The sequence below is a fragment of the Actinia tenebrosa genome, unplaced genomic scaffold (genome assembly GCF_029948245.1).
Source record: "Actinia tenebrosa isolate PJP-AT-01 unplaced genomic scaffold, QUT_ActTen_1.0 PGA_scaffold14__42_contigs__length_11649687, whole genome shotgun sequence".
Lineage (NCBI taxonomy): Eukaryota > Metazoa > Cnidaria > Anthozoa > Actiniaria > Actiniidae > Actinia > Actinia tenebrosa.
Window position 1 is genome coordinate 676,782 of NW_028292574.1, and position 14,741 is coordinate 691,522.

The window sequence follows — 14,741 nt, forward strand, 5'->3', positions numbered from 1 at the left end:
TTTCCATAACGCCGGGATTGCTTGCTTTATTCCAGCCCATCTCATGAAATCTTTATCCCGAAGTCCTTTACGTTTTGCATATTCCCAAGTTATTTCACCATTGTCATCACATAGGTCTGAGATATATATATATATATATATATATATATATATATAAATTGAGATATTATCACTCTTCATTTTCAACTCTCATTTCAACTGTTTCTTTTCTAGGAATTATCAATGGATGACAATTTCTGTGAAAGCTTTGTTAATTTAAAAACTGAGAACCAGCAATTAAAGGCAAGTGTAAGATCTTTGAAACTGAAAGTGAACAGGATGGATAGGATGATACATTTGCTGACTGAAGCTACTAAGAGCCCTGTAATGTAAACTAAAGGTATGAAAATTTACTTAATGCTAACAGTCACTCACCAATGCCAGTTTGTGTGCTGCTTCTCAATTATGTAAACTTTTTTTATTAGGCTGTCAAACTGAGGCAAATGAAAGTCAAGAAACGCATCCAGACCAAGAACTCTTATCAGAACAAGAAGTAATCTCTGATCAAGAAATGCTTTCCGACTCAGAAATTGATGAGGAAGTCAACAGAGTATTGGAATGTGGTGACAGTGACCATGATTTACCTATGGAAGATGAACCTATCTCCTCTCCCAAAGGAAAGGACGGAGAAGTAGATGATGTGGAAAATATTAACCAAAGGTAATAATTAAATGTGCCTCCCAGTTTCATGAAACTTTTCTTTCAGTATAATGCTGCAAAACCCTATAAATATTTTATGTTATGAGTAATTGCATACAAAAAAATTGATAGACTAAAAATAACTCAATGCAAACAAAAAAAGTTATACACCTGGCCCAACATATTGATATATTTGATTTTTTTTGGAAAATTCTACATCATTCAATTTTTCAGATTGGATATAGATGGAAAAAACTGCAGAGAAGAACCAAAAGCTATTGTCTTTTTACCAAAATTGCTTCTCCTATTCCAATTTTGCAACATCTGTCGCCACCCAAAGCCTTCCATCACTACCAGACAGTCTGGGACGATGATAATTGTGGAGACAAAATGCCCTAATTGTCTAGAGTGCACCATGTGGACAAGTCAGCCACTACTGCTTGGAAGGTTTCCTGCCGGGAACGTTTTACTAAGTTTTGGGATATTATGTGCTGGAGCTTCAGTAAAGAAAGTTTTATTGGTACTGAGGCATATCAACGTCCTTGTGTATAATGAGTGCACCTATTACTACCACCAAAAGAATCTGCTGATCCCTGCTATTGTCAGCTTCTGGAGAAAGCACCAGGCACGTCTGCTAGAACAACTAAATGGGGTGGCTGTTACACTAGCTGGGGATGGCCGTCATGATAGTATGGGACATTCAGCAAAGTATGGCACATACACCATATTTTGCTGTACAATAGGCCTCATAATCAACATAATATTAGTTCAGGTATGTTGAAATGAAACCATATGTCTAGAATTTACATTGTAACTGTGAAAACAGGGGTGGATTTGGGTGTGGGTTGATTTAGGGGTGGGTCGATATGGTCATGGCCCACTTTTAAGTTAAATAGCTGGAAACAACAATGATTCAACTTTTATCGGTTTACATGTTTGTATCAGGACAAAATTTCTGGCTACCCCTGGAAAACATCAGCATTTCAGGGATGTAGAGAAAATGATGAATATAAAATACAAAATTTTCATTACTTTGTGGTTGTGCTTTTGTTTACAGGCAAATGAAGTTGGCAGTAGCACAGAAATGGAATTTGCTGGCCATGAAAGATCCATCCTTTTTCTCCTCACCACCGGAATTGTTATCAAGCAATATGTAACAGACAGACACTCCGTAATAACCAAATGGATGAAAGAGCAGTGCCCCCAAATATGCCAACAGCTGGGGAAACCCAAAATTGACCACTTTTTTGACCTCTGGCATATTGCTAAGAGTAAGTTACAATGACATGCCAAAACATTATGATGATGATGATCACTATTATAATACAAATCCTCCTCCTCATCATCATCATGATATTAGCTTACTAAACAACCAACATTAGAGTTATAAAACTGAACTACATTGGTGTAAGGAAGAAGTATTGTCACAACTGTGTATCAAAAAGTGAAAAAAAAAGATGCACCTGACAGTTTAAATTATAATAATGCTATGTAACCTTGTTTTTTTATTCAGAAATACAGAAAAAATCTTTTAAAGCTCAGCAAGGAGAAAGGCTGTGAAATAATTGGCAGGTGGAGAAAGGCATGCGTTGCCCATTTCTATTGGTCAGTTATTTCAACGCCTGTACATCTAGGTAAAGTAAAGCTGGTCAAATTTCAATCATTCCTGTGCCATGTTATAAACAAACAAAAGGAGTTTCCCAATAAAATTTTCAACAAATGCCACCATGGATTGATCACTGTCCCAAAAGTGTGGATGACAAAAGGTACGTTTAGTATCCTGAAGCACAATGTGAGGATGGTAACTATAATTCCAAGTTATATATGCCAGTTTATAGTTTTATTTTATTTTGACAGCATCAGAGGCTTATGAAAAACTTTGTGAGGTCCTAACAAAAGAAAGTTTGAACAAAGCTATAAAACAAGCATCTTCAAATGGCCAGACAAGCTGTCTTGAAGGATACCACTCCGTCATAAACCAATTTGCCCCTAAGATGTATGCTTATTCATACCTTGGCATGTTTAGCCGGTAATACTTACAATTACAATTAAAGTGCCCCTTGGACGAAAATTGTTATCTTTTCGTACAAACTTGAAACTTTGTCCAAATAATCCATACTACCCTATTAATCACCAGTAGAAATTTTTTCTTCATATTCCGACGGGAAGTTTGAAAATTTTGCGTTTTTACTACCGGCCGCCATTAATTTTTCATCTCACGGCCAAAAGGATTATTTTCGGTCAGCGGTCTTCTCGTGACGTCATTTACTCTACTTATTCCATAACGCTGGCGTCTTTCCTCTTGTTTCTTTGTAAAGTTAGAGAAGTTAGAAGCTAGTTTACTGTGGATTTTTTTAAAGTTTTCACGCTCATATCAGCGACCGAGTACGATATTTTCCTTGTCGACCTTTCTGTTGCTTTAAAAACATGGAAAATGTCAACAGCGTCGAGATATACGACTATGAAGAGCTCGAACCTATTGCCAACGAAGAAGAGATCGCTGAGTTCAGAATCGAGCTCGAAGAAGAAGAAATGCTAAGAAGATTTTGTGGGGAGTCCAGGCAATGGTAAGACACTTAAAACTTTAATTAAACAAGGACAAATCACAAGTGAAGTTAAGACTTCTTCGAGAATACGCAGAAGCAGCAAACAAATTTTCATCGGAAGATTAAGGAACGCGTAAAACAAGAGCCAATCTGTATGTTCTAAGCTTTTTTGAGTTGTTTGAAAAACAAACTAGTGAGGTTCTTTGTTTGTGTTAGGTTATGTCGCTGTCATTTGAACATTTTGTATTCAAAGACAAGTGCAAATTAAGATGAAGAAAATCCGAGTTTCGTGATATTTCTATAAGGATATATAGGTACATTTGTTTTGATTCAATCTTTGTTTTATTTACCTAGGTGCACTTGTTCTAATTGTTGCCTAACTCTAGTGACAAAGCAAGAAGAGTGCTTTTGTTGCAATGACATCATGAGGTGCATGGACAAACTGAATGAACTGGATCAACAAGTTCAATGTATTACAAGTCACCCTGGCTTTGAATCTGTGTGTCTAGACAAGTATGTTCTGGAAACCGCTGCAGTGGGACTGAAGACAAGAGGGAACCGGAGTTATACTATTCTTAGAGAAAAGGGCTTTGCTAAAGAATCAGAGTATTAAGTATTGATTGAGCTTTATTCAGGTCTCCTCAGGCTCCAGCATTAACAGAAAATTTCCAATATTTTGTTATACTATGTATACAGTGATAAGAATAGCTGGCAATATCCTTAATATATTTTCTTGGTGTTCAGTTCTGACATTTGTTTTGATATTATTAATATTTGTCGGTTGAATATTGAGCAATAAATTGTATTTTTTTGATCTTTTTCGACATTACTTTAAAATGCTGTTACTTATTAAAAATTACAATTTGAAACAAGCATGTAAACACACGCGTCGGCACGATCTATATGACACTTATAAACAAGCCCATATAACTTCAGAGTTCTAAAAAGAGTTACATTTATGTCCAGATTTAGGACATTTAGACTAAAAAGCACCGGGAGATCCTACCTAAAAGATAAATTGCTTGATTATTGTTCATACCTAGTACTGAGTTTCGGCTTCTATAGTTTTTGCTCGTCGTATAATACTTAGACAGTAATGCGTAATTTACCTTTAATCCAACTGGCATTTCAGCAGAGGCCGGGTGACTTCATTTTACGTACAGTTCCTTGCTGTGGATTAGAAAATTGTCTAATTTTGCAAAGTATTTTCTTTAGATTCATAAATTTCATTTCGAGGAAGCCCAAGATCAATTTTAACAGCTCTTCATTTTGCTTATGGACCTCAGCTCCAGACTTCATCGTAAAAATACTAGCTGGTTCAGTTGTGAAATGTAGTAATGGCGTAAATGGAATATCTATTCTCTTGAAAATTCCTGCTGTCATAATCGGTTTTATAAATGAAAATCCAAATAATAAGAAAGCAGTAAAAAGAAAATTAATGTTCTTACTAGTTAAGCGGGTGTTGGTAATCATTGCAAGGGCCGTAGCGAGCCTTTAGTCTCTTTAGTCAAACTTTTGGATCGCCACTACTCCCACCCCCCCCCCCCCCCCCCCCCCCCCCCTCGCTACGGCCCTTGCTATGATTACCAACATAGCATTACTGTCTAAGTATACGACGATCAAAAACTAAAGAAGCCGAAATTCAGTACTAGGTATGAACAATAATCAAGCAATTTACCTTTTAGGTAGGGTCTCCCGGTGTTTTTTAGTCTAAATGTCCTAAATCTGGACATAAATGTAACTCTTTTTAGAACTCTGAAGTTATATGGGCTTGTTTATAAGTGTCATATAGATCGTGCCGACGCGTGTGTTTACATGCTTGTTTCAAATTGTAATTTTTAATAAGTAACAGCATTTTAAAGTAATGTCGAAAAAGAGCAAAAAAATACAATTTATTGCTCAATATTCAATCGACAAATATTAATAATATCAAAACAAATGTCAGAACTGAACACCAAGAAAATATATTGAGGATATATTTATGTCTGCCTCGAAAAGGTTTCGTCGGATGCCGAGCTCAAACAACGCAAATTTCTCTGAATTCGAGAGTTTCGTATAAAGCGCTCATTGAATAACCCAAGCTGAATTTTACATATGATTTTGCTGAACATTCGAAGGAGATATGGCTGGAATTTCAGATAAATCCGAACACCCGGTGCACATGAAAATGCGCTTTGCAAACTAAGGATGAAATTTGAATATTTGAGAACCCGAAAAATGTAGTTTACAAAACGTTCCTGTTCGCTTATTAGAACGCGTTTCCCCATTCATTTTTTAGCTTAAAATAATCATTAATCTTTCCTTTACCATATTCCAAAAACAGATCTTCTCTAGTTTGCTTCATTTTTAAACGCGAGCGCCTTTCTCAGACCTACCATTTTCACCTCGGATTTAGGCTGAAATGAGGGCACCGACGGCCAAAATCGATTTTCACGATTTTCTCAAAATAAAAGTGAAATTATTCAAAATGAACATCAGTACGTTTATTGGGATGGTATTCTACATCTTTGGACCAAATATGAAAAAAATCGATTTTTTCAACTTGGCCACGGATTTTCGATTATGTTTGATTTTTACAGACATTGCCTCTTAAGTATTTTAGGGATTGGATGGGTCATATTCAGGGTTATCACCCAGTTTACCTTGATGATAGACTAATGACGTTAATTAAGCAGGATTTAAAGGAGACAACCCCACAAAGTCTACGTAAAACATTGAAGAAGTTGAAGTTAGGGAAGTATTATAAAGATATTTCCTACATCTTGTCAGAGATTACCGGTAAACCAATTCCAACCATCACAGATATGCAAAAAGCAGAGTGGATGTTCTGCCGTATAAGTAAGACTATACCCTACTACCCAGATGTGATCTATGAGATATTCCAAACAATAGACCCAAACCACCTAATATTACCATGGATTCCCAGACGTGACGCGAAAGTCAAAGCCTGAGTTATTCCAAAGAATGTTTATTGTGCAAGTTTTCTTTGGAGATCTGCTTTTGCCTCCTCGAAGATCTTCTTGCGTGTTTCCTCGGAGAGATCTTTGATGATGGTTTTTTTATGTCGTACGTCAGACTTCAGTTGACTGTACTTTCTCTCTTCAGCAAGGATTAAGGAAAACTCCACGTCGTCTATCTTACGGTCTCGAAGAGCCTGAGATACGAGGTCCACGATGGTGTTAGTTTTTGCCTTAGACAAAGCAATCGTCGTGTCATGCTTGGAGATCTTTCCCGACAGTTTTTTCATGATACCCGTAGCAACAGCTGAAATAATACCACAAACCGCCCCAACGCCGGCTAAAGGGACCCCAACAATTACCCCCGGTCCAGTAAGTGAAGTAGCTACACCGCTACCAGTTAAAGCAACAGACATAGAGCCGGTGGTTATTGCTAGCTTGTGGAGTATGCTACGCGCACGCACATACTTCTTTCTAACTTCTTCATAATGCTTTGTTTGCCCTTCCAAGTAAGCCAGGATTAAATTTGCTTTATTAAGCCTGAAGTTTTTGGCATTCATTTCGTTAGGTTCCTTAGGAAGTTCAGGATAAAGTGGAGGTGCTGATGGTATAACATCCATTATATATAGTATGTACGACGCTTTTGGGAATGACATTGAGAAGCAGCCACATCATGACAACCAGGATTACTGGAATTGGAGAGCATTTAGGAAGATGTTTCCGCATGCAGACCCTAGTAAGTTTGAGCGAAGATCTGATGGGATCTACTTTAACGGCTCCAGAATATACAGCAATGAGGATTTGAAACCTACGCTGGTCAATCAGATAGACAATCAGCTGAAGAATCCTGGTTATGTTGAACATAAGCCTAAACCCGTGCATGTTGAACCTAAACCCAGTTGGTCAAAGGAATTATTACTTGGTACCAGTACTTATCCGATACCCGCGGTTCCATTTGATGTACGCCCAAGCTTGGGGCTAACACGGAATATGCAGATCTCTAACAACCATTCCTTTCCGTTAAAAGTGCGAGATATCTTAAAAAACGTACCCATTGTTCATACCACCGCTAAGGAATCTCACGAATGGTTGAGAGGTCCTAACATGCGGTACTGGCCGCAGCAACTGAACTTTGCGGTTTGGTGTGCCACTAGCGGCTGTGGAATAAGTGCGAACTTGATGAAGAATTCAATATTTATGTTTCATTTTCACTTTACGGTTAGGAGAATACTGCATGAAATGGGTGTTACTGCATTGCCAGGAGATGCTGCGTTTTATTCTAGAGATAACAAATACGATTTTCCAGCCTATGACAGACTTTGTAAGGAGTTCGGCGTTGTGGGAAAAGACTTTAGATGCACCGCCGGTGCTAACAATGGTCTGGGACATATTTGGGCTTATTGGGGGGTTGGCGGACACGAGCTAAGTGATAAGGAAGTTCATGCATTGCGGCTACAGTGGAACACGGGTTATCAGAAGGAAACTCACGACAGTAGCACCTTCTTCGAACCAAATGCTAAGACCACTAAGGAAGTCAGAGACGGACCTCTGTTCAAAGACGAGGGCGGGAAGTATGCAGGGGCCAATCCATTGATTATTAAGATTACCAACGACGAGCAAACGAAGCAATATTTTAATTTCATACCCCCAGAAGGTAAAGGACTAACTAGAGCCGGCCTTGCTCGTTTGAACCGCAGCATAGAAGCTTACGTGTATTCTATCCTTGGAGCTCAGGTAAACACCCGATCAAGTATAATTGGGAATACTGGTGCAGCAGAAGAAACGCGAGCTGAAGCCTTGATCTTATTCGAAAGTTCAATTTTGGAGGGTGACATTAGCAAGGGTGTACAGCGTTACCAACTAGCTATACAAAATTCTAAGGCAAGGTTGGACTATGCAGTAGCCCCGGGTTGTTGGTTAATGCCTAGTAATTTATCCATGAATACTGGCTCCGTAGTAGGATACAACAACAAACTTCAACGAGCAACCGAAGACATGAAGTTTGGTGTGAATGACGTGAACTCTGACATGACCAAGGGTATTCCTCACTTTGTAGAGAAGCCAAAGAAGGTACACGCAGAAAGACCAATTCCAAAGCCCATAAAGAAGGTCCATGTTATGCCTACGATACCCGAGGAATATAACCATAACTTACTAAAGGCCGGCTTAACAGCTGCAAGCATTGGTCTGAGTTATTATATATGGCGATGAACAACCCCTATATAGCTGGAGTAGATTGTGTTTATACGACTTATACAGGCGAGAAAAAATACACCCAAGCAGCTTGGGTTAATGTCACGGGGATGTCCGTGGATCTGAACTACTCAGGAAAGAAGCTAATCTTATGCAGTCTTTCTTTGGGAGCCGTTAGTAATGCGAACGTAGGATTTCGTTTCTGCGACGACAATGGAGTATTACAGCCCATGCGCGCGAAAACGAACAACAGAGAGCCTACGCATTTCTCAGTAGAGCCGCCAACGAATAGCGCTGAGAATTTTTCCGTTTGGACTTTTCACCTAGTTGCCGACTGCCATGGGAAAGTAAAGCTGCAAATGCGCGTAGATGACTCCGGGAGCGTTTGCATAAATAGCATAGAAAATCAAAGGAATACTATTTATAACCACATGACCATTAGCACTTAGACGGTAATAAGCCTCTAGAAGGTAACTTTATTGCCTGGGATATATGAATCGCTATACCCATGGCTTAGATGAAGAAGGATATGACAACGGCGCTTGGCATGACGTTGGAATGTGGGTTGAAGTTGGGGGCACTGCATTGGTCATTTGCACTATTAGCATTAACGCAAACGCGCATGCAAATGTGGGGTTTAGACTTATCGATGAAAATAATAAGCCCCTACTTCCTTATCGAACTTCAACGAACACTAGGAAAGTTACCCATTTTTCGATGGAGCCCTACACTGGGTCCACTGAAGACCTAACGCCAGTGACTTTTCATATGCTAGCCAATTGTAAATATGCTAAGTTGCAAGTCACTTCTGATGACGGTAAGTTTGGGATAAATCGCGTAGGTCGCAGGCCTGCTAATGCAGTCTGGAGTCATAAACCCATTTCTACCATGAGTGTGTTGCCGCTAGTTCCAAAATACCAGGGTGGTGCTAATACTGTCTTTCATTATCCTCAAAGCAGGACACCGCCCGATGAGAAGGACAAGATCAACCCTTCACCTTCTTCAGGAGTACCACTCCAATAGCTACTACCAAGATCCAAATGTTATTCCCCACGAACTTTAATAGTTCTCCGCCGGCCCTAAGTGCCAATGAAACGACAGAACCCAGCAGCCCAGGAAGACCGGCTGCCATTTTTTTCCCTAAGTTCGTCAAACCAGAACCCAGTTTTTTTACACCTGCGCCTGTAGCCTTAAGCGTGCTAAGGATTACTCCTACTACGGTGCTAATAGCAACCGCGAATGCAAGGGGAACGCCATACTTCAAAAGGGTCCTTTTTACCTTTTCCTTGGTGGTAAGCCCCAACTCCTTTTCCAGGTTTTCCTTTTGTGCCTGTAATTCCGCAAGGCGCACCTCTAGGGTTTCTGATTCCCTTTGGGCTACCTCCCTTTCCTCTTCGGGACGAGTCTGGTCATTAATTATTTCCTGTTGCCGCTCTATTTGCCCCTCCAAGTCTTCAATGGCCTGATCTCTTTGCCGGATTTGCTCTTCCTTGGTGTTAATTTCGGCAACCAACTGCCACCGTTCCTCCAAAGAGCCGGTTATGGTGATATGCAAGTTTTTAGCTTCTTCCTTGCTCATGTCCAGGTCTTGCAGGTCAAGATCAAAGGCCTTTTGGGCTTGGTCTCTATCACGCAGGGCATTGTCTCTTTGTTCTCTCATCTGTACTATTAGCTGATTTTTGTCATCAAGTTCTCTCTTTTGAGCATCGGCGAGCAGTTGGTTCTGTCTCATGTAATCTGCTTCCCTTTCTTCCAACGTTTCTTGTAGCCCCTCAGCGCGTTTTTCTAACGCGACCCTTTCGTTTAAGGTTTCCAACCTTTCTAACGCACTCCGGGAAGCCTCTTTGTTTCCGCGTTCTGTGAGCCTTATGTCGTTGGCCTCGAAACGGGGATAACGCATCCTCAGTTCTTGCGTTGCCCACTCTACGGTTTCCCCCTGTTCACTTATATTTTGAAGCTCCAAGTACTCAGGGACGGGACTGCCGCGGTTCTTTGATTGCCACATGCGATTCAAGGAGGTCTTGAAGCTTTTCCACCTACTGCCGTACTTGTTTTCTAGGGCCATGTCGTAGATTAGGGGGTCGGTTTCCGCGCCTTGGGTCCATGCGTCGTATTCTTCGTCATTAATGTCGACTTGGCCTTCTTCCGTGGTGGGGTCAAAGTCTTCAACTTCCATTATATATGATAAGCTCAAAGTTAAACCCCAACGTATTACCTAAGCAGGTTGGCGGACTAAAGGCAGAACGCACCTTTCATAGGGTTACCTTTACCCCCAGCAGCGCAAAGCCTGGAGAAACCTTGTACGTAGGCGTACCCCGCCTAACGGATAACCTAGTATTGGCTCCTAGCACCTTGGCTTTAAGGTTCGACTTAGCGGTGCAGTCTGACCCCACAGACGAAAGGATCATCGTAAATAACGTGGGCCGCAACCTTGTCTCTAAGATGAGGGTCAAGTTTGCCGGGGAATCCTTGCTGGACTTAAACAGGTACGATTTGTACGCCACGTACAAAGATTTGTGGTTGACGGCCTTCGACCGTGCTCAAAGGATAGAACAAGGAATTGGTAGTGTTATTCTGCGTAAGGTGCGTACGCCTACGAAAACGCAACCTACGGACTCCAGCGGAGAAACGGCAGTAGCTAAGGCAACGGAAATAAAGACCGCCTATGGTACCAAGTATGTCATTCCCCTGGACTTTGAAGTAATTACGAGTCATGGTGTGTACTACCCCAGACAATTAAGTGAACTACAGTTTGAAGTAACTTTAGCAGAGGTCAACAACATCATCGGTGGGCTAAGTGCCGCACCTAGCACAACAACCCCATACTCCATCACCAACCTAGAGCTGCAATACGAAACATTATACAGTGAAGAGCTGGCTCGTAGCGCAGGTATGGAATACAGCTCAGGTAAGGCATTCCTATACGACCATGTAGTGATGTACAAGACGTTTAGCTTCCAAAATAACGGCCCCGAGGTCATCAATGAAAGCATTAACATACCCCGACGCAGCCTTACAGGGTTAATGGTGCTGTTCGCAAAAACGTATACCGCGGGTGGTAGAGACTCCGAGGCGTTCTTTAACCCCAACATTACCAACGTTGGCGTTAGCATCAACGGAGTACCTAACAAGGTCTACTCCCAGGGAATAAAGCCCGCAGACGTGTACAGGGAGGCAATGCGTAAGTTTGGTGACCAGGTGAGTCCTGAGGAGTTCTTCATGGATAAGTACGCCTTATGGATTGACATGCGTACCACCAACGATGAAACCATACACGGTCAGGGTATGCGACTGGTAAATACGCAGGATGGGATTACCCTTGAGATCAACCGTACCAAAGGAACCGGTACCGACTTCAAAGTTAATGCGTACATCTTCGTCGTGTCTGATGCGCAACTAAGCGTAGAAATGAGTCAATTGAAGAGCGTTGCATATTGATTCATTCGCTGTGCTCATTCATCCTTAAGAAGAAAAAAAGTTAAAATATTTCTCAGATATACCATGTTACGCAACTTCTGCAAAGAAAACACCAAACTGCAATGCATAGTGCAAGGCGAAACTTTATACTTTAAAGCGAAGGAGGTGGCTTTGACGTTGGAATACGCAGACCCTAAGGATGCTATTAAGGTGCACGTTCGCGATAAGTATAAGATAAAACTTAGTGAACTTAGAAGGGAGGCGAATCACCTCCCTTCCAACTTACACCCAGATTCCCTGTACGTAACCGAATCTGGGTTGTATCAATTGATATTTAACTCTAAGATGCTAAAGGCATAGGAGTTCCAAGATTGGGTCTTTGAAGAGGTCTTACCAGCATTAAGAAAGACTGGTAAGTACGCAATAGAGCGGCGTTTTGACAGTCCTAACAAGCTGGTATTCAAGATCGAAAATGAATTCGACCTGCATAAGAAAGTAGTGGACTACATCCGCAAGTTTTACCCTTAAATGCTCGCTGCCCCTGGTCTAGGTGAACTACATGATTCGGCCGGCAAACGTATAAAGTGTTGGCAGAAAGGATATCAACGCGGTCAGCCCGACTTTTTAATCCTTAATGCACACGTGCGATACCGTGGTTTCTGCATCGAGCTGAAGACACCTAAAGGCAACGGGGTATTATCTGAGGATCAACGTCACCTGTTGGACAGCTATAAGCAAAATGGGTACAAAGTGATGAAAAGCAATGATTACGACGACATCTGCAGAGCCATCACGGAGTATGCACGAGGAATGCGTTTACCATGTAGATGGTGCTGCAAGCGCTTTAAAAACACGGACACTTTAAAAAAACACCTTAAAATATTTCATAGAATATATGGAGTTTAATGCTGTAAGACAAATACACTGGAGAGACTTAAAGGAGGGTGTTACGTATGAAATAAAAAATTATGTAGCCTTTGAAGATATTGACAGGCTACGGTTGTTATTGGTGCATGAAGGTGTCACGTACAGCCTGTGGGCGCCAGATCGCGTTCGTTACGTCATCGAAGGGCAGGAGCTTACGCATCTGAGGTCGTATGGGAAGAAGGATGGCCGTTGGGCGTTTGACGTCGCAAAGTGCGTCCTTCCTTCGCCTCTATGTAGTTAGGCGCGTCTAAAGCGTCGTTTAAGTGGTCGACAATGAGGGTCGGCGACTCTTTTTTAACGATGCAGTCTGCAGGGGGTTCACATGTAATACAGTTCATATATTAATATTAGATTGGGTATTTCATAAAGTCCACGACGGACTCCTTTGCCCACGTTGCCATCGTTATCAGCGCGCCAAACCGTTCTGCGCGCTTTAGACCGCACATTTCCTCATACAGCTCCTTTACACGTCCATTCAGCCGGTCTATTTCCTCCCCTTGTATCTCTACCGTCCTTTCCAGATCTGACTTCATTTTGGCGACGTTGACCATCTCTTTGACTGCTTCCACGGGCTCCATTATATACAATGGATCCGAACCATATTCCTTGTAACGCTCTGATAGTAGGACCCACCGGCTGCGGAAAGACCCAATTCGTAGTAGAGCAGCTATTAGGACCCTTTAGATACCGATTTGCCTACATAGTGCTGCTTTGCCCCACCTACGTGAACAACCGCACCTGGACGGGCATAGGAGTAAAAGATGACGACTTCTTCGTAGATATATTAGACCCCAATGAGTTATCCAGCCACCTTAAGTTTTGGCATAAGCAATTCTCGTCTCGTAAGACTCGACGAGTGAGTACGCAAACCTTGCTAATATTGGACGACATCGCCTGTGGGGACGACGTAAAAAGACGCACGTCGGAGCTCGTTAAACTCGCTTTCAGCGGTAGACATGATAATATCAGCGTTTGGTTGCTCTCGCAGCAGCTTACCAGTGTCTCTAAGCCTTTTAGGGAAAACATAGGTTCACTTGTCGTATTTTATACTCCGAATAAGTCTGACCTAGAAACCATCTTAAGTGACTATGGCGGTGAGATAAGCAAGGAAAAGCTGTATGAATAAATGCGGCATTTAAAAACACACCAACATTCCAAGATGATCTTCTCTTTGAGGTTTCCGTATGACGTTAATATATATGGAGATTGAGCAGCTGATAGATGAAGCCCCCACACAGTTAGACAAAAGTAACCTTAAGGAACAACTTAACATCCTTGTGTCATCTGGGAAGTGTAAGGAAATGATAGGCAAGGAACTTACCCATGAGCAAGTTAATAAGTTGTCGGAGGAGGAAGTTAAGAAGTTCCATAAGAGGTACGAGGCCGCCCTTGCAAGTAAGACCACGGATGCCGTAGCAGACTCCGCCATTAAGCTGGCAACTAAATTGCTTGGACTTACGCTGCCCATAGACGACGTGGAGCAACTACAGAAGGACATAAGAGATGACTATGTCATATCCCAAGAACTTAAAATAACCTGTGGGTGGTTGTCGTTGAAGTGTGGTAAGTTAATGGCAGTCGCCTCTGCGGCACTTCACGTAGCTCAGCATGTCGACTTGAATGAGGTACTGGTGTCCAGGAAGGACTTTAAGAAGGATAAAGACGTCGAAAAGGTATTCAAGGCAGCACTTGCCAAGGTACCTGATCAAGTACCTAGTTAAGTCATCCACGGGAGTTACTCAGGTCGCCATAAGTACCTAGTTAAGTCATCCTTAAGTACTTAGTCAAGTCCTTCAAGTCCTTAGTATAAATGAGTGAATCGAAGGCGGAGGAAACCCCTCAAGTAGAGGAGCAGAAGATTACCAAGGTTTAATCTCCAGGTAGAGTCGCTGCCGGAAAGAAGCTCGCAGAGATGAACAGGAAGAATAAAGCTAAAAAAGAGGAAAAGGTGGAAGAAGAGGAATCCTTCATTAATCCAGGATACGTCATTGGCGTGTTAGGAGTCATCATAGCAGCAGGTAGC

General features: G+C 41.7%; 2 protein-coding genes across 2 annotated transcripts; both read left to right on the top strand.

Annotated features, from left to right (window-relative positions):
* Nucleotides 1–1,004: 1,004 nt before the first annotated feature.
* Nucleotides 1,005–2,711, top strand: LOC148911124 (uncharacterized). The gene is made up of 5 exons (XM_089029900.1): nt 1,005–1,450; nt 1,736–1,949; nt 2,091–2,122; nt 2,192–2,312; nt 2,536–2,711. The coding sequence occupies exons 1-5, from the start codon at nt 1,049–1,051 to the stop codon at nt 2,709–2,711; spliced, it is 945 nt and encodes a 314-aa protein (XP_088886026.1). The 5' UTR covers nt 1,005–1,048.
* Nucleotides 2,712–3,004: 293 nt separating this feature from the next.
* Nucleotides 3,005–3,854, top strand: LOC116289772 (uncharacterized). Its single transcript, XM_031696713.2, has 2 exons — nt 3,005–3,245; nt 3,579–3,854. Exons 1-2 carry the CDS (start codon nt 3,106–3,108, stop codon nt 3,835–3,837), a joined length of 399 nt encoding a protein of 132 aa, XP_031552573.1. The 5' UTR covers nt 3,005–3,105; the 3' UTR covers nt 3,838–3,854.
* Nucleotides 3,855–14,741: the final 10,887 nt, after the last annotated feature.